This window comes from Chiloscyllium plagiosum, unplaced genomic scaffold, assembly GCF_037043375.1.
Source record: "Chiloscyllium plagiosum isolate Xiang-an unplaced genomic scaffold, Cpla_swu_hap1 HiC_scaffold_26, whole genome shotgun sequence".
NCBI lineage: Eukaryota > Metazoa > Chordata > Chondrichthyes > Orectolobiformes > Hemiscylliidae > Chiloscyllium > Chiloscyllium plagiosum.
In genome coordinates, this window is record NW_028270164.1 from 269,311 (window position 1) to 289,036 (window position 19,726).

At 44.3% G+C, this 19,726-nt stretch overlaps 1 protein-coding gene across 1 annotated transcript in view; it reads left to right on the top strand.

Moving 5' to 3' along the window:
• strip1 (striatin interacting protein 1) overlaps positions 1-19,079 on the top strand; it is a 215,805-nt gene extending 196,726 nt beyond the window's left edge. The window contains exons 19-21 of the mRNA XM_087973399.1: positions 323-427; positions 1,090-1,294; positions 17,306-19,079. Of these exons, the coding sequence (XP_087829525.1) occupies positions 323-427; positions 1,090-1,294; positions 17,306-17,553 (558 nt within the window). The 3' untranslated portion in view covers positions 17,554-19,079. The remainder of the gene's footprint in view (positions 1-322; positions 428-1,089; positions 1,295-17,305) is intronic.
• Positions 19,080-19,726: the final 647 nt, after the last annotated feature.

A 19,726-nucleotide genomic window follows, 5' to 3' on the forward strand; every position in this document is an offset into this window, starting at 1 on the left:
TCAGCAACCAAAGGCTTATGTCAGTAGTGCTCATACCGACAAACTGTTCAAACACGTAGCTATTATCAGGGTGTTCACCTTTGGCATCCACAACTCCACAAACCAATCGGCAGCGTTTTGCTAGCTGCATCTCATCTTGTATACACACCCCAGAGACACGCCATCTACTCTTACACCTCGCTCATTACTTACAAGCAACAGTGTAAACATGACATACAATGAGTTTCAATAACTTGTTTTTTCATAATAGCTATTGTTGGCAATTTAATGGTTTCATTGAGTGAATGTTCAAACATTTATTCAATTTGTTTGTCCCATGTAGGAAACAGGTGATAATAACCAGTTCTGCTGGAGGAATCTCTTTTCATGCATAAACCTCCTTCGAATCCTCAATAAACTGACCAAATGGAAACATTCAAGGACAATGGTATGTTTGAGCATGTCAACTGTACATTTAAATACAACTCCTTTCAAATTGTAAAAGCAAAGATGCAGATAGCAGTTCACTTGGTGTGCTGTTTCTGATGCACCTACATAAGCAGATGCTCATTGTTTTACATTACCATTGTTGTTAGATTTTAAAAGCCCCAATTCAGTGGGAAAGTGAAGGGTGAAACCTTAAAAATAAAAGGAGAATGACCCTCTTGAGAACCTGAAATTTATTGTGCCTGCTTGTACTCCCATTTGATAAAAGGTCTGTTATTGCACTCTGTATTCTACAACGCTATGTTAAGTATTTAGACGAGCAAAATATTGCATTCAGTCTTTAAAAAGAGGATCGATGAATACAGTGGATACTTGAATGTTTGTCAGTGAATCATATTAGTGGCTTTTCAACAATTTCCAGATATGAGGACCCACTATGGACCATAATATTTATTCAACACAAAGTAACAGCTGTAAACCCATAAAATATAAAACAAGTTCAGTAACCTATCATGTCAACATATTTGGGAATTTTAAATGCTTATCAAATTGTGGTTTAAGAAATTGTGTGAAATTGTGTAAAATGCTACTCTACAATGAGGGGTCTTTAAAAACTGACTCTCATTCATTGCCTTCAGTGAATATTCGTTCTTCATTATATAGATGCTGGTAGTATTTAAGTCAGCTCCAATCCTGAAACGAGCACTCAAAGTGAAACAAGCCATGATGCAGTTATATGTTCTGAAGTTGCTGAAGGTACAGACCAAATACTTAGGTCGGCAATGGCGGAAGAGCAACATGAAGACAATGTCTGCAATCTATCAGAAGGTGCGCCATCGACTGAATGATGACTGGGCTTATGGGAATGGTATGTGCCTAATGTTTGTACTTAAAAGTATTAGAAATATAAACCTTACTTTCTTTCATTCTTTTGCAGTAGAAATCAAAAGATTGATGCTATGGTTAATTTTGCTCTAATCTTTGTTATCTTTGTCCTGTAAATGACTTCCTTCCTGGAAAGACATCCTTAAATTGTTGGGATAAATTGGATATCAAACTCTATTGTTCCTGGAGTTGTCACAAAAGTTAAAGATTTATCAAACAATGCAAAAGTTCCCCATTCATCTGTCATCTTAGATCCTGGTGAATGAAAAGTACAGTCCAGGTTTCTTTTGTTATGGACCAGACCAAAACCCAAAGTATGAAGAAGATAGCTTACCCACTAATGTTTTCTTATTTTAAGGGCAAGTGCCAGGTGTTTCATTCAGTATGCAATCTGATTAGTCAAACTACCAGTCTTGAAGCAAAACTCACTTTATTCATACGCTACAGCTAAAAGAAAGAAGAAATTATAATATCTACTGGAAAACTTTATAGAATAATAGATTATTTAACTACTGAACAGTAACTGTTGCAATGTAGTAACATCCCATAAAAACACCCTTGGCAAAGGCAAATTCAATAAAATGGATGGTCTCACATGCAACTGTAGCAGCAGGAAGAGAACCCCAGCTTTTAGCTATAATAGAGAGAGGAATAAGTGTTTCCAGCCCAGCTTCAAGATCCCAGCAACTGCAGAAAGCTAAAACTGAAAACCTTGCTACCAAAGTGGATAATCTTACATTAATCAAGATTATATTGTACCTACCATGCATTTGCCCACTCACTCAGCCAGTCCAAATCACACTGCATCCTCACAGCTCACCCTTCCACAGCTTTGTGTCATCTGTGAATTTTGAGACACTAATTTTAGTTTCCTCATCTAAATCATTAACATATATTGTGAATAGCTAGGGTCCGAGTACCAATCCCACTAATCTCTGCCTGCCCTTCAGAAAAGGAGCCATTTGTACTGTCTATTAACCAATTTTTAAAATCCATTTCAATACACTACTCCAGTCCCATGCATTTTAGTCTTACTTAAGAGGTTAACATAAGAGGTAAGATTATGTCGAAAGCCTTCTGGAAGTCCAAATAAACCACGTCTGCTGGCTCCCCCGATCGACGCTACTAGTTACGTCCTCAGAATACCAGTAGATTTAGAAAAGATAGAATGAAGTTCAGTGTCCTCAGTCCACTCAGAATACCAGTAGATTTAGAAAAGATAGAATGAAGTTCAGTGTCCTCAGTCCACATTGTTTGCTGAGATTATCTTTTTGGTTGCCAGGACTTGCTGTTCTTCATAGAAGATAGAACAGTATAACAAACAACTGGGCCCTTCACCCCACAATGTTGTGCCGAACATGATGCCAAACTAAATTAATCCCATCTGTCCTTAGTCCATATCCCTCCATTCTTTGCATTTTCATGCGCTTATCTAAAAGTCCCTTAAACGCCCCTATTGTATCTGCCTCAACCACCATCACTGGCAGCGCGTTCAGACTGCTGCCACTGTTTGTGTAAAAAAAAATGTTGCCCCTCACATTTCCTTTGAATGTTTCCCCTAGTATCAGCCATTTCAATTCAGGAAGTAAGATTCTGACCATCAACCTTATCGATGCATCTCATAGTTTTATAAAGTTCAATCAAGTCTCCCCTCAGCCTCTGCCACTTCAGAGAAAATAACCAGAGTTTTTCTAGCTCTCCTTATAGCTCATACGTTCTAATCCAGGCGGCATCCTGGGAAACCTCTCCTACACCACCTTCAAAGCTGTTATGTGGCGATCAAAATTAAATACAATACTCTGTACATCCAAATCAAAGTCTCATAAAGCGGCATCATGCCTACCTGACTCTTGTACTCAGTGCCCTGACTAGTAAAGGCAAGTATGCCATATGCCTTCTTTACCACCCTGTCTACTTGAGTGGCCACTTTCAGGGAGCAATTGTCTCAAAATCCCTCTATACGTCAGTGCTGTTCAGGGTCTTGCTATTAACTGTATACTTTTCCTTAACATTTGATCTCCCAAATAGCAGCATCTCATCCTTTTTCAAAAAACAAAGAGCAATGAAAGTTTGTAGCCCATGAACAGGCTCTTCGGCCCTCCAGGCCTGTGCCAATCCAAATCCACTGTCTAAACCTATCGCCCAGTTTCTAAGGATTTGTATCGCTGTACTCCCCACCTATTCATCTGTCCAGATGCACCTTAAATGAATCTACAGTGCCTGCCTCTCCTACCTCTGCTGGCAATGCATTTCAGGCACCTATCACCCTCTGGGTAAAGTATTTGCCGCGTGTATCCCTCTTAAACGTTTCTCCTCTCACCTTGAATGTGTGATCTCTTGTTATTGAATCCCTCACCCTGGGGAAAAAAGCTTATCTCTATCCACCCTGTCTATACCCTTCATGATTTTGTAGGCCTCCATTCAGGTCCCCTCTTAATCTCCTTTTTTGTAATGAAAACAATCCTAACCTACTCAACCTCTCTTCATAGCTAGCACCTTCCATACCAGGCAACATCCTCAAACCTTCTCTACACCCTCTCCAAAGCATCCACATCCTTTTGGTAATGTGGCAACCAGAACTGTACACAGTATTCCAAATGCAGCCGAACGAAAGTCTTGCACAATTTTAACATGACCTACCAGCTCTTATACTCAATACCCTGTGCCTCCTTGACCACTCTGTGTACCTGTGCAGCCACCTTCAGCATACAATGGACCTGAATTCCCAGATCTCTCTGCTCATCAACTTTTCCCAAAGCTCTTCCGTTTAAAATATGGCTCGCTGTAGAATTAGACTTTCCAAAATGCTTCACTTCACATTTGCCCGGATTGAACTCCATCTGCCACTTCTCCAACCAACTCTCCAGTCTATCTATATTCTTCTGTATTCTTTGAAAGTTCCCTATGCTTTCTGCTACTCCACCAATCTCAGTGTCATCTGCAAACTTGCTGATCATACCAGCTGTGCCCTCTTCCAGGTAATTTATGTAAATTACAAACAACAGTGGCCCCAGCACTGATCCCTGTGGAACACCACTGGTCACCTTTCTCCATTTCTCAAGAAACTCCCTTCAACTCTGTCTCTGCTCAACCAGTTCTTTATCCACACAGCTAGAACACCTTGCACACCATGTGACTGCACTTTCTCCATTAGTTTACCATGGGGACCTTATCAAATGCCGTACTGAAATCCATGTATATGACATCTACAGCCCTTCCTTCATCACTGGTAGTAATCCCGAGATCACTACCTTTGAGGTCCTCCTCTTTGACTTCTCTCCTAGCTCCCTGAATTCTGCTTTCAGGACCTCATCTCATTTTTTCTTTATATCATTGGTGCCTATATGCACCACGACAACTGGCTGTTTGCCCTCCCATTTCAGAATGCTCTGCAGTCGATTGGTGACATCCCTGACCCGAGCCTCTGGGAGGCAACATACCATCCAGGAGTCTTGTTTTTGGCCGCAGAACCACCTATCTACTCCACTTACAATAGAATCCCCTATGACTATGTTCCTACGAATCTTTTGACCCTTCTGAACAGCAGTGCCTGCCACGGTGCCATGATCCTGGCAACTGCTTCCCTCCCCTGATGACCCATCTCCCCCAACAGTATCCAAAATGGTATACCTGTTTTGGAGGGAAATGACTGCAGGGAACACTTGCGCTACCTTCTTACTTTTGATCACCCATTCATTGTCTCCCTCAGCAACTCTAACCTGTGGTGTGACCAGTTCACTAAACGTGCTCTCCACGACCTCCTCAGCATCGTGGATGCTCCACAGTGAGTCCATCCGCAGCTCCAGAACCATTATGCGGTCAAACAACAGCTGCAGCTGGATAAACCTCTTGCAAGTGTCAGAGTCAGGGACATCAGCCACGTCCCTGAACTCCCACATTAAGCAAGAGGCACATACCACAGGTCTGAGGTCCCTTGCCATTGTACGCCTTAGCTTTAACTCAACTAACTAATACCAAACAATGCACTTGAATATATAAAAGAAAATAAAAATCGTTACCTTACAGAGTCGTCTTCTTCTGGTTACTTGTCTAGATTAAACTCTATCTGCTGTTTCTCTGCCCATATCTGCAACTGACTGATATCTTGCTGTACCCTTTGACAACCTTCTCCACTATCCACAACTCCACTGAACTTTGTGTCAGTCTGCAAATTTACTAACCTACACATCTATATTTTCATTCCAGTCATTTATATGCATCACAAACAGCAGAGGTCCCAGTATGGATCTCTGCAGAACACCAATTGTCACAGACTTCCAGCTAGAAAAAGACCCTTCCCCAACTACCCTTTGACTTCTTTGGTCAAGCCAATTTTGAATCCAAGTGTCCAAGTCACGGTGGGTGCCATGCATCTTAATCTTCTGATTGAGCCTACACGAGGGACCTTGTCAAAAGCCTTACTAAAATCCATTAAGACAACATCCACTGTTTTACCCTCCTCGTTCACCTTTGTTACCGCATCAAAAAATTCAATGAAGTTTGTCCCTAATTAGTCTACACTTTTCCAAATGCTTGTAAATCATATCCCTAAGAATTCTCTCCATTAGCTTCCCAACCACCGATGTGAGACTCACTGGTTTGTAGTTTCCTAGATTATCCCTGTTTCCCTCTTTGAATAGATAAACGACATTTGCTACTTGCCAGTCCTCCAGGATCTCTCCAGTGGCTAGTTTGGATACAAAGATCCTCGACCTCTTCATAGCCAACTGCCGCCGCGATATTAACCGCCACCTGAACTCCCCCACCCCTCTCACCCACTCCAACCTCTCACCCTCGGAACGCGCAGCCCTCCACTCACTCCGTTGCAACCCCAACCTCACTATCAAACCAGCAGACAAGGGAGGCGCGGTAGTAGTTTGGCGCACCGACCTCTACACCGCTGAGGCCAAACGCCAGCTCGCAGATACCTCCTCCTACTGCCCCCTTGACCATGACCCCACCCCCCACCACCAAACCATCATCTCCCAGACCGTCCATAACCTCATCACCTCGGGGGATCTCCCATCCACCGCCTCCAACCTCATAGTCCCACAACCCCGCACCGCCCGCTTCTACCTCCTGCCCAAAATCCACAAACCTGACTGCCCCGGCCGACCCATTGTCTCCGCCTGCTCCTGCCCCACCGAACTCATCTCCGCATACCTTGACACCGTCCTGTCCCCCTTAGTCCAAGAACTCCCCACCTACGTTCGGGACACCACCCATGCCCTCCACCTGCTCCATGATTTTCGCTTCCCCGGTCCCCAACGCCTTATTTTCACCATGGACATCCAGTCCCTGTACACCTCCATCCCCCATCACGAAGGACTCAAAGCCCTCCGCTTCTTTCTTTCCCGCCGTACCAACCAGTACCCTTCCACTGACACCCTCCTTCGACTGACTGAACTGGTCCTCACCCTGAACAACTTCTCTTTCCAATCCTCCCACTTCCTCCAAACGAAAGGAATAGCCATGGGCACCCGCATGGGCCCCAGCTATGCCTGCCTCTTCGTAGGATATGTGGAACAATCCATCTTCCGCAATTACACTGGCCACACCCCCCACCTTTTCCTCCGCTACATCGATGACTGTATCGGCGGCGCCTCGTGCTCCCACGAGGAGGTTGAACAGTTCATCCACTTCACCAACACCTTCCACCCCGACCTCAAATTCACCTGGACTGTCTCAGATTCCTCCCTCCCCTTCCTCGACCTTTCTATTTCTATTTCAGGCGACCGAATCAACACGGACATCTACTACAAACCGACCGACTCCCACAGCTACCTGGACTACACCTCCTCCCATCCTGCCCCCTGTAAAAACGCCATCCCATTCTCCCAATTCCTTCGACTCTGCCGCATCTGCTCCCAGGAGGACCAGTTCCAAAAACGCACAACCCAGATGGCCTCCTTCTTCAAGGACCGCAATTCCCCCCCCGACGTGGTCAAAGATGCCCTCCACCGCATCTCTTCCACTTCCCGCTCCTCCGCCCTTGAGCCCCGCCCCTCCAACCGCCACCAGGACAGAACCCCACTGGTCCTCACCTACCACCCCACCAATCTCCATGTTCAGCGTATCATCCGCCGTCATTTCCGCTACCTCCAAACGGACCCCACCACCAAGGATATATTTCCCTCCCCTCCCCTATCAGCATTCCGTAAAGACCACTCCCTCCGTGACTCCCTCGTCAGATCCACACCCCCCACCAACCCAACCTCCACTCCCGGCACCTTCCCCTGCAACCGCAGGAGGTGCAAGACTTGCGCCCACACCTCCCCCCCTCACCTCCCTCCAAGGCCCCAAAGGAAACTTCCATATCCGCCACAGATTCACCTGCACATCCACGCACATCATCTATTGCATCCTCTGCACCCGATGTGGCCTCCTCTATATTGGGGAGACAGGCCGGCTACTTGCGGAGCGTTTCAGAGAACACCTCTGGGACACCTGGACCAACCAACCCAACCACCCTGTGGCTCAACATTTCAATTCCACCTCCCACTCCACCAAGGATATGCAGGTCTTTGGACTCCTCCATCGTCAGACCACAACAAAACGACGGTTGGAGGAAGAACGCCTCATCTTCCGCCTAGGAACCCTCCAACCACAAGGGATGAACTTGGATTTCACCAGTTTCCTCATTTCCCCTCCCCCCACCCTGTCTCAGTCAAATCCATCGAATTCAGCACCGCCTTCCTAACCTGCAATCTTCTTCCCGACCTCTCCGCCCCCACCCCAGTCTGACCTATCACCCTCACCTTGACCTCTTTCCACCTATCACATTTCCGACGCCCCTCCCTCAAGTCCCTCCTTCCCTACCTTTTATCTTAGCCTGCTGGACAAACTTTCCTCATTTCTGAAGAAGGGCTTATGCCCGAAACGTCGATTCTCCTGTTCCCTGGATGCTGCCTGACCTGCTGCGCTTTTCCAGCACCACATTTCCTACACAGATCTTGGTCAAGGACCCAGCAATCTCCTCTTTTGCCTCCAAATAACCTGGGCTAGATACCATCAGACCCTGGGAACTTAACAACGTTAATGCTTTTCAAGAGACCCAACACCACTTCTTTCTTGATCTCAGAACATATTAGCATGCTCCACACTAATCTCCCTATTCTCCATAGGTGAATACTGATGCAATGATCTCACCCACATCTTCTGCTTTCAAGCATAAGTTCCCTCTTTTATCCTTGAGTGGTCCTACCCTCTCCCTCGTTATTCTCTTGTTTTTAATGTCAGTATAGAATGCCTTGGATTCTCTTTAACCCTATTTGTCAAGGTCATTTCATGGCCCTTGCTCTTCTAATTCCCTATTTGAGTTCTTTCCTGCTTTCTTTACATTCCTTATGGACCCTGTCCAATTTTAGGTTCCTAAACCTTACATACATTTTTTTTTTATTTTGACAAATTCACAACTTCCCTCATTATCAATGGTTCCTTATCTTTGCATCCTTGTCCTTCCTCCTTACTGGGACATGCCGGTCTTGAACTCTCATCAGCAGGTCTTTAAACAATTCCCACATGTCAAATTATGACTTGTCTGATAACAGCTGCTCCCAGTTAACTCTCCCAAGCTCCTGCCTAATACTGTTATAATTTGCCCTCCCCCAATTTAGTACGTACCCACAAGTTCCTGACTTACCCTTATTCATAGCAATCTTAAAACTTAAGGAGTTGTGATCACTGTTCAAACTGCTCTGCCACTTAAAAGTCAGTCACCTGATCTAGCTCAGTAGCGAGTACAAGGTCCAGTATAACGTCTGTTCTGGTTGGACTATCCACATACTGTTTTAAGAAACTGTCTTGGATGCACCAAACAAAGCCTTCTGCACTAAGAATTCCCAGTCAATATGGGGAAGTTAAAGTCACCCACTATGACAACCCTGTCAAATCTTCCATAATCTGCCTACATAGTTGTTCCTCAATGTCTCAGTAGCTGTTAGGGTGGACATTAGTATAATCCCATCAAAGTGATGACATCTTTTTTTTATTCAAGTTCTTTAATTACTTTTCTCTGGGTGTTCAAAGTTTGTGAGAAGATTTGTAGCTCGGGTGCTCGTTGCTGTGGTTCTGTTCGCCGAGCTGGAAGTTTCTGTTGCAAACGTTTCGTCCCCTGTCTAGGTGACATCCTCAGTGCTTGGGAGCCTCCTGTGAAGCGCTTCTGTGGTGTTTCCTCCGGCATTTATAGTGGCCTACCTCTGCCGCTTCCGGTTGTCAGTTTCAGCTGTCCGCTGTAGTGGCCGGTATATTGGGTCCAGGTCGATGTGTTTGTTGATGGAGTTTGTGGATGAGTGCCATGCTTCTAGGAATTCCCTGTCTGTTCTTTGTTTGGCTTGCCCTATAATGGTAGTGTTGTCCCAGTCGAATTCATGTTGCTTGTCGTCTGCGTGTGTGGCTACTAGGGATAGCTGGTCGTGTCATTTCGTGGCTAGTTGATGTTCGTGGATGCGGATCGTTAGCTGTCTTCCTGTTTGTCCTATATAGTGTTTTGTGCAGTCCTTGCATGGGATTTTGTACACTACATTAGTTTTGCTCATGCTGGGTATCGGGTCCTTCGTTCTGGTGAGTTGTTGTCTGAATGTGGCTGTTGGTTTGTGTGCTGTTATAAGTCCTAGTGGTCGCAGTAGTCTGGCTGTCAGTTCAGAGATGTTCTTGATGTATGGTAGTGTGGCTAGTCCTTTGGGTTGCGGCATGTCCTCGTTCCGTTGTCTTTCCCTTAGGCATCTGTTGATGAAATTGCGAGGATATCCGTTTTTGGCGAATACCTTGTATAGGTGTTCCTCTTCCTCTTTTTGCAGTTCTGGTGTGCTGCAGTGTGTTGTGGCCCTTTTGAATAGTGTCTTGATGCAACTTCGTTTGTGTGTATTGGGGTGGTTGCTTTCATAGTTCAGGACTGGTCTGTGTGTGTGGCTTTCCTGTGTACCTTTGTGGTGAATTCTCGGTTTGGTGTTCTCTGTACCATCACGTCTAGGAATGGGAGTTGGTTGTCCTTTTCTTCCTCTCTCGTGAATTGGATTCCTGTGAGTGTGGAGTTGATGATCCGGTGTGTTTTCTCTATTTCCGTGTTTTTAATGATTACAAAGGTGTCATCAACGTATCTGACCCAGAGTTTGGGTTGAATTTGTGGTAAGACTGTTTGTTCTAACCTTTGCATTGCTGCTTCTGCTATGAGTCCCGAGATCGGTGAGCCCATGGGTGTTCCGTTGATTTGACCATAAGACCATAAGACATAGGAGTCGAAGTAAGTCCATTCGGCCCATCGAGTCCACTCCGCCATTCAATCATGGCTGATGCGCATTTCAGCTCCACTTACCAGCGTTCTCCCCATAGCCCTTAATTCCTCTAGACAACAAGAATCTATCAATCTCGGCCTTGAAGACATTTAGCATCCCGGCTTCCACTGCACTCCGTGGCAATGAATTCCACAGGCCCACCACTCTCTGGCTGAAGAAATGTCTCCGAATTTCTGTTCTGAAATGACCCCCTCTAATTCTAAGGCTGTGTCCACGGGTCCTAGTCTCCTCGTCTAACGGAAACAATTTCCTAGCATCCACCTTTTCCAAGCCATGTATTATTTTGTACGTCTCTATTAAGTCTCCCCTTAATCTTCTAAACTCCAATGAATACAATCCCAGTATCCTCAGCCATTCCTCATATGTTAGACCTGTCATTCCAGGGATCATCCATGTGAATCTCCGCTGGACACGTTCCAGTGCCAGTATGTCCTTCCTGAGGTGTGGGGACCAAAACTGGACACAGTACTCCAAATGGGGCCTAACCAGAGCTTTATAAAGTCTTAGTAGTACATCTCTGTTTTTATATTCCAACCCTCTTGAGATAAGAGACAACATTGCATTCGCTTTCTTAATCACGGACTCAGCCTGCATGTTTACCTTTAGAGAATCCTCGACTAGCACTCCCAGATCCTTTTGTGCTTTGGCTTTATTAATTTTCTCACCATTTAGAAAGTAGTCTATGCTTTTATTCTTTTTGCCAAAGTGCAAGACCTCGCACTTGCTCACGTTAAATTCCATCAGCCATAGAACATAGAAGAATACAGCGCAGTACAGGCCCTTTGGCCCTCGATGTTGCGCCAATCCAAGCCCACCTAACCTATACTAACCCACTATCCTCCATATACCTATCCAATGCCCGCTTAAATGCCCATAAAGAGGGAGAGTCCACCACTGCTACTGGCAGGGCATTCCATGAACTTACGACTCGCTGAGTGAAGAACCTACCCCTAACTTCAGTCCTATATCTACCCCCCCTTAATTTAAAGCTATGCCCCCTTGTAATACCCGACTCCATACGCGGGAAAAGGTTCACACTGTCAACCCTATCTAACCCCCTAATCATCTTGTACACCTCAATCAAGTCACCCCTAAACCTTCTTTTCTCTAATGAAAACAGCCCCAAGTGTCTCAGTCTTTCCTCATACGATCTTCCTTCCATACCAGGCAACATCCTGGTAAACCTCCTCTGCACCCGTTCCAGTGCCTCCACATCCGTTCTATAGTATGGCGACCAAAACTGCACACAATATTCCAGATGCGGCCGCACCAGAGTCTTATACAACTGCATCATGACCTCAGGACTCCGGAACTCAATTCCTCTACCAATAAAAGCCAGTACGCCATATGCCTTCCTCACCACACTATTTACCTGGGTGGCAACTTTCAGAGATCTGTGTACATGGACACCAAGATCCCTCTGCTCATCCACACTACCAAGTATCCGACCATTAGCCCAGTACCCCATCTTTTTGTTATTCTTCCCAAAGTGAATCACCTCACACTTAGCTACATTGAATTCCATTTGCCACCTTTCTGCCCAGCTCTGCAGCTTCTCTATATCCTGCTGTAACCTGCCACATCCTTCCTCACTGTCAACAACTCCTCCGACTTTCGTATCATCCGCAAACTTGCTCACCCAACCTTCTAACCCCTCTTCCAGGTCATTTATAAAAATGACAAACAGCAATGGTCCCAAAACAGATCCTTGCGGAACACCGCTAGTGACGGCACTCCATGAAGAAACTTTGCCATCAACTACTACCCTCTGTCTTCTTCCATCCAGCCAATTCCTAATCCAAACCTCCAACTCACCCTCAATGCCATATCTCCGTATTTTCTGCAGTAGCCTACCATGGGGAACCTTATCAAACGCCTTACTAAAATCCATATATACCACATCTACCGCTTTCCCCTCATCAACCTCCTTCGTCACCTTTTCAAAGAATTCAATAAGGTTTGTGAGGCACGACCTGCCCTTCACAAAACCATGCTGACTATCCTTGATCACATTATTCCTATCCAGATGTGCATAAATCCTATCCCTTACAATTCTCTCTAAGACTTTGCCCACAACAGAAGTGAGACTCACCGGCCTATAGTTACTAGGGTTATCCCTACTCCCCTTTTTGAACAAGGGAACCACATTTGCTATCCTCCAGTCTTCTGGCACTACTCCTGTAGACAAAGAGGACATAAAAATCAAGGCCAATGGCTCTGCAATCTCCTCCCTTGCTTCCCAGAGAATCCTAGGATAAATGCCATCAGGCCCAGGGGACTTATCTATTTTCACCTTTTCCAGGATTTCCAACACCTCTTCTCTACATACCTCAAAGCCATCCATTCTACTTATTTGTGACTCAGTATTCACATCGACGACAATGCCCTGTTCCTGAGTAAATACTGAAGAAAAGTATTCATTCAGTGTCTCCCCAATCTCTTCCGCCTCCACACGCAACTTCCCACTACTATCCTTGACTGGACCTATTCCTACCCTAGTCATTCTTTTATTCCTAACATACCTATAGAAAGCCTTAGGGTTTTCCCTAATCCTACCGACTAAGGACCTTTCATGTCCCCTCCTTGCTGCTCTTAGCTCTCTCTTCAGGTCCTTCCTGGCTACCCTATAACTCTCAATCGCCCCAATTGAACCTTCACGTCTCATCTTGAGATAGGCCGCCCTCTTCCATTTAACAAGGGATTCCAATTCCTTATTAAACCACGGCTCCCTCGCACGACCCTTTCCTCCCTGCCTGACAGGTACATAATTATCAAGGACACTCAATAGTTGCTCCTTGAACTAGCTCCACATATCATTTACACTCTTGCCTTGGAGTCTACTTTTCCAAGCCACACATCCTAAGTCATGCCTCACCGCATCATAATTTCCCTGACCCCAGCTATAACTCTTGCCCTGTAGTACACATTTATCCCTCTCCATCACGAGAGTAAAAATCACCGAATTATGGTCACTATCCCCAAAGTGCTCACCTACCTCTAATTCTAACACCTGGCCTGGTTCGTTACCCAGAACCAAATCCAGTATGGCCTCACCTCTTGTTGGCCTGTCTACATATTGTGTCAGGAAACTCTCCTGCACACATTGAACAAACACTGACCCATCTAACGAACTTGAGCTATAGCTTTCCCAATCAATATCAGGAAAGTTAAAGTCCCCCATAACAACCACCCTATTACTGTCACTCATCTCCTGAATCACCTTCCCTATCCTTTCTTCAATGAATCTAGGACTATTAGGAGGTCTGTAAAAGACTCCTAACAGGGTTACCTCACCTTTCCTATTCCTAACCTCAGCCCAAACTACCTCAGATGGCAAGTCCTCATCCATCGTCCTTTCCACCACTGTAATACTATCTTTGACAAGCAATGCCACACCTCCCCCTCTTTTACCCCCACCTCTGACCCTACTAAAACATTTAAATCCTGGAACCTGCAACAGCCAATCCTGTCCCTGTTCTAGCCATGTCTCCGTAATAGCCACAACATCGAAGTCCCAGGTACCAACCCACGCTGCAAGTTCACCTACCTTATTTCGTATACTTCTTGCATTGAAGTATACACACTTCAAGCCACTTTCCTGTTTACAGGCACCCTCCTTGGAAATTGATGCCATGTTCCTAACCTCCCTACACTCCAGGCCCTGCACCCTGAAGCTACAATCTGGGTTCCCATGCCCCTGCAGAGTTAGTTTAAACCCCCCCCAAGAGCACTAGCAAACCTCCCCCCAAGGATACTGGTGCCCCTCAGGTTCAGGTGTAGACCATCCTGTTTATAGAGGTCCCACCGTCCCCAGAAAGAACCCCAGTTATCCAAAAACCGGAATCCCTCCCTCCTGCACCATCCCTGTAGCCACGCATTTAAGTGTTCTCTTTCCCTATTCCTCGAATCTCTATCACGTGGCACGGGTAACAAACCAGAGACAACAACTCTGTTCGTTCTAACTCTGAGCTTCCAACCTAGCTCCCTAAAAGCCTGTCTAACATCCTCGGCACTCCTCCTACCTATGTCGTTGGTGCCAATATGGACCACGACTTCGGGCTGCTCCCCCTCCCCCTCCAGGACCCGGAAAACACGATCAGAGACATCACGTACCCTTGCACCTGGGAGGCAACATACCAAACGTGAGTCTCTCTCGTTCCACAAAACCGCCTATCTGTGCCCCGAACTATCGAGTCCCCAATTACTACTGCTCTGCTCTTCTTCACCCTTCCCTTCTGAGTAACGGGGACAGGCTCCGTGCCAGAGACCTGAGCCCCGTTACTTTCCCCTGGTAAGTCATCCCCCCCACAAGTATCCAAAACGGTATACTTGTTCTTGAGGGGAACGGCCGCAGGGGGTCCCTGCACTGGCTGCTTCCTCCCAGTCCCCCTCACTGTCACCCATCTATCTGCCATCTTTGGAGTTACTACTTCCCTATAACTCTGATCTATGACCCCCTCTGCCTCCCGAATGATCCGAAGTTCATCCAACTCCAGCTCCAGTTCCCTAACACGGTCTTGGAGGAGCTGGAGATGGGTGCACTTCCTGCAAGTGTAATCGGCAGGGACGTCGATGGCATCCCTCACCTCATACATGTTGCAGGAGGAACATTGCACTGCCTTCACTGCCATCCCTCTAAAGCTAACTTTTATTTTAAAAAAAACTGGGTCTAAAGAATACAACAAGCAAAATTCAGCACTTACCTACTTACCACAACAGATGTTATTATTAGGTTAGAGGAGGAGGGCGGGTGGGAGGCACTACCCGTGTAGTGCCTCGGGTTCCTCTCCTTCGCGCTTTTAAAGGGGGAAAAAACCTACCCAGGTAAGCTTACACTAACTGCTTCCGGGTCTCGGCTGCCCCTCTGGTCGTCGTCACTTCCCCCTGGTGCTCCCGCTCTTTCTGTGAAGAGAGAGTGAAAGAGAAAAAAAAACACCGCTGCCCGCTACCGGTAAGTACTTTTAAAACCAAACGGTCTTACTTTCGCTGCTGCTCGCACTGGAAATGACCGACCATTTCCTGGACCACTCTCCCAACCTGTCTGGATCCTTCTGTAGCCTCCCCACTTCCTCAGTACTACCTGCCTGTCCACCTAACTTCGTATCATCGGCAAACTTCGCTAGAATGCCCCCGGTTCCCTCATCCAAATTATTAATATATAATGCGAACAGCTGTGGCCCCAGCACCGAACCCTGCGGGACACCGCTCGTCACCGGCTGCCAGTCTGAAAAAGAACCTTTTATCCCAACCCTCTGCCTTCTGTTAGACAGCCAATCCTCAATCCATCCCAGCAGCTCACCTCGAACACCATTTGTTCGTATATCTGGTTGTTGAATGTGAAGTGTGTTGTGAGGCACAAGTCCAGTAGTTTAAGTATGCCGTCTTTGTTGATGGGTTCAACGTCCTGTTGTCTGTTATGTCTGTTCAGCAGGTTGGCTATTGTTTCTCTGGCTAGGGCTTTGTCAATAAAGGTGAACAGTGCCGTTATGTCGAATGAGACCATGGTTTCTTTTTCACTTCTTTACAGGAGGCACAGGTAAACTGGTACCTTAATTGTAAAGTCTCTTGGTTTCTGTTGGAAGCTGCAGCTTATGGCTACTGTTGAGGGAAAATAAAGTGGCTTTCTGTAGACTTAGTGATTTTTCTACTGCAGAGAAAGTTACCACTTCCCCTTCTCGAGGTCTGAAGGCTTCTGGAAGTATCATTCATAACCCAGATGTCCATCATATAGTTGTTGGCAGACTGATAACTTTTGAAATTGACAACTGGTCACCACTCCACAAACCAGTCAGCTACTGAAAAATACTTTGTACATATCCTTTGAGTTCAGACCTTGGTAACATCCCATTTGCATCAAACTCCTCCACGGCTTGAACAAAGCAACAGAGTGAACTCCATTTACAATGATTTTTTGTAACACAATTTTTAAAAGTGCCGCAATCTGTTGTACAAGCTATGATTTTTAAAACAGCCCTTTTTCCATTTCAGTCCATAATTAAAAATACGCAAACATAAAAAGATAATATCTTAATGCTGCATTTTCCTGAAAACATCTAAAAATGACCCTTCTCCATTGAAGTACTTCATTGGTCGTCATGATTATTTGTACCTCTAAAAGTTTGTTTTTGTATTCTTTCTGGGTAATATGGCTTTTGCTCTCACTACTAGGAGTTATTGGTCACCTTCAGTTTTCCCTTTGAGAAGTTCGTAAACCTCTGCCTTTAATCACTACAGTCTGTTTGGTGAAGATGCTCATGTCGTGCGTTTTCACGTGGAAGTTTTCACAGTGGAGATACACAGTGGGATTGATAGTATCACAAGGCAGACTGAAATCTAGGAGCTGTCTGGACTTTCAGTTTAACCATGCTTAAATATATACTCTAGGCTGATCTGCCAGTGAAGTATGAAGGTAGTGCTGTATTTTTCATTCTTGCATTCTTTACGATAGAACTTCAAGTGCAGTTACATGTTTATGTGGAAGTTTCATTTGGATCTGTAAGCTTAATCGGAAATTCATGGCAGTCACATTCTGGAATGATGAGGTCAAAGGGCTATCATCTTCTAAACTTGAATAGTTGAGATCTGTTATCCTATAAAAAGCTAAATCATTGACAGTGAATTAAATGTTATATTTTAAAGTCCATTTTAAATGATGATAGTTTTTAAATTTAGTATTCTAATTTCAAAAATGTTATTTTTAGATCTTGACGCCCGTCCGTGGGATTTTCAAGCTGAGGAATGTGCTTTGAGAGCCAACATTGAACGTTTTAATAGTCGCAGATATGATAAAAATCCAAGTAATCCTGATTTTGCTCCAGTGGATAACTGTTTGCAGAGTGTACTAGGACAGCAGCTGGTACTGCCAGAGGAATTCCAAATGAACTATGACCTATGGCTTGAGAGGGAAGTATTCTCAAAGCCAATCAGCTGGGAGGAGCTTCTTCAGTAATTTCCAACTCCATTCTGTATCATAGTCAATCATTCTGTAACTGTGTAATAAATTAATCACTGTCTTCGTGAACTACATTTTGTAAGCTGGGAGATCTAATGACTTTATTTATCGACATATTGATGATGGGAATCAAAGCAGATTTTTTTCCCAACTATTGTATGTGACGCTAAACTGAATGCCAAGTCACTAGTATCTGTTGGAAAGTGTTTATGTGGTAATTATGTGGGATATCTTTGGGCCTGTCATGACTCATATTGTTAAATAATGTACTTAGCTTCACACATGAATAAACACTTGGTTGAGGTACCAGAGGACAACCATAACTCCAAAAGCTACGGTCTGTGGGAAAGGAGATGAAAGAATTGAAGGAAGTAGTAATCGAGGAACATTTCAAGCCACAGGGAGTTAATTGACTGATCATTAACTATGGTGAAAAGGTAAAGCCGTAAAATGTTGTTTTATGTTTGTGTCTACTTGTTGCTAATATTAACCAAGAATTTCATTTTATGTACCACCTCTCATAGAATTCTAGTTTTTATATATATATTTGCATTGTTCCTATTTAATTGTTGAATATATAATACAAGATTTTCTGGCCCTAGTACAAATATCTTGTTAAGTGGAACCTTAATTGTTTTAAAGTGATGTGTGAAAAAGCTTTTTCACCTAGTGAATAGTTAGGTTTATGGAAGGCAGTGATTGAAAATGTGATGGAAACCGGTTCAATTGAGGCATTCAGAGGGCACTGAATGATTATTTGGAAAGGAATAGTATGTAAGGGTGTGGGGAAGAAAAGCAAGAGAGTACCATTGGATAATGATGCTCATTTGAGGAACTGGTGTCAACAAGATAGGCTGAATGGCTTCCTTTGTGCCATAATACCACTGAGCATCTTAATTCTGAGACTTCATGTTGCATCTTCACAATGTTCAGTCGAGTTGCAAAAGTCAAACACCTATTTTAAGACCAATATTCTTTAGAATCATTCCCACTTCACAGAACTCCAACAGAATTTTTGGAGAATGTAGAGAATTGAACTCTTTCTATTAATTCCAACCATTCCGATTGTATCAAATTCTAATGAACCTGATCCCTTTCCATTCACTCCACTGACATGCAATTTCTGATCTAAATAGGAAATGATTGCATATTTGTTGTCCGTATACCTACATAAATTCTTTGTGTTATTTTTCCAGTGTCAAACACATGGAGAACCATCACTCTATTGGTGTTCATAACCTTTTTAAAAATGTATTTTTATTTGCTTTGTGTTTCATCAACTTGGTGAATGCATTATTTAATCAGAAGTGATCTAAAGATATGCCTGTTTCTTTTTCATCAAGCTACTAATGGACATAAGAGTTGTGCCCATTCTTATAATCAAAAGGATTAGATTAGAGCCATAAAATGACCATTATGATGAAAAATAGTCGAAAGGGACATGAACAATTGTAAACTTTGAATGTGAAAAGGTTGCTCAATCCACAGTTGGAGTTGATTAAAAAGCAAACGAGAGAAGTGAATTGCTTCCATTATTGGAGAGAGGAACCTTAACCAACAAAAAGCACTCTGCCATTAACTTCTTTGCAATGGTAACTGTAGCAAATCAAATGAAATGTTCGTAAGATCATAGAATGATTGTAGCATAGAGAAGGACATTTGGCTTGTTGTGCCAATGACAATTCTTTGCAAGATCAATTCCCCTAGTCACCCTCACCCGTCTCTCCCCAAAGCTTTATAATTGTTTTTCCTCCAGATGATGATCAAGTTTTCTTTTGAAGGCATTGGTTGACTCTACAGTAAACGTTCTGTATCCGTGAAATCACAAATTGTGAATTTGCCTATCTGGGTTAAAAAATATAAGTAGCAACAAGAATCAATATCCATGAGCAAAAATCGTGTATCTGTGATTTTTTTAACCTATCCTTAACAGGCTGTGCACCGGAGAATTTCATCATTTGTAGAGCTGAGAGGAACGGAACCCTCGTTACAAAGGAATCACAAATCTGCAAATCTGCATCACAAATTCAGGCAGTGCATTTCAAATCTTAACAAGTCACTGCTGTTGTATAGTTACCTAGGTATCTATTGATATATTGTCAACAAATTGAGGATTTTGAGACACTAACTCAGAACATTTTATCAACATTACTGCCCGAAGTGATTTCTT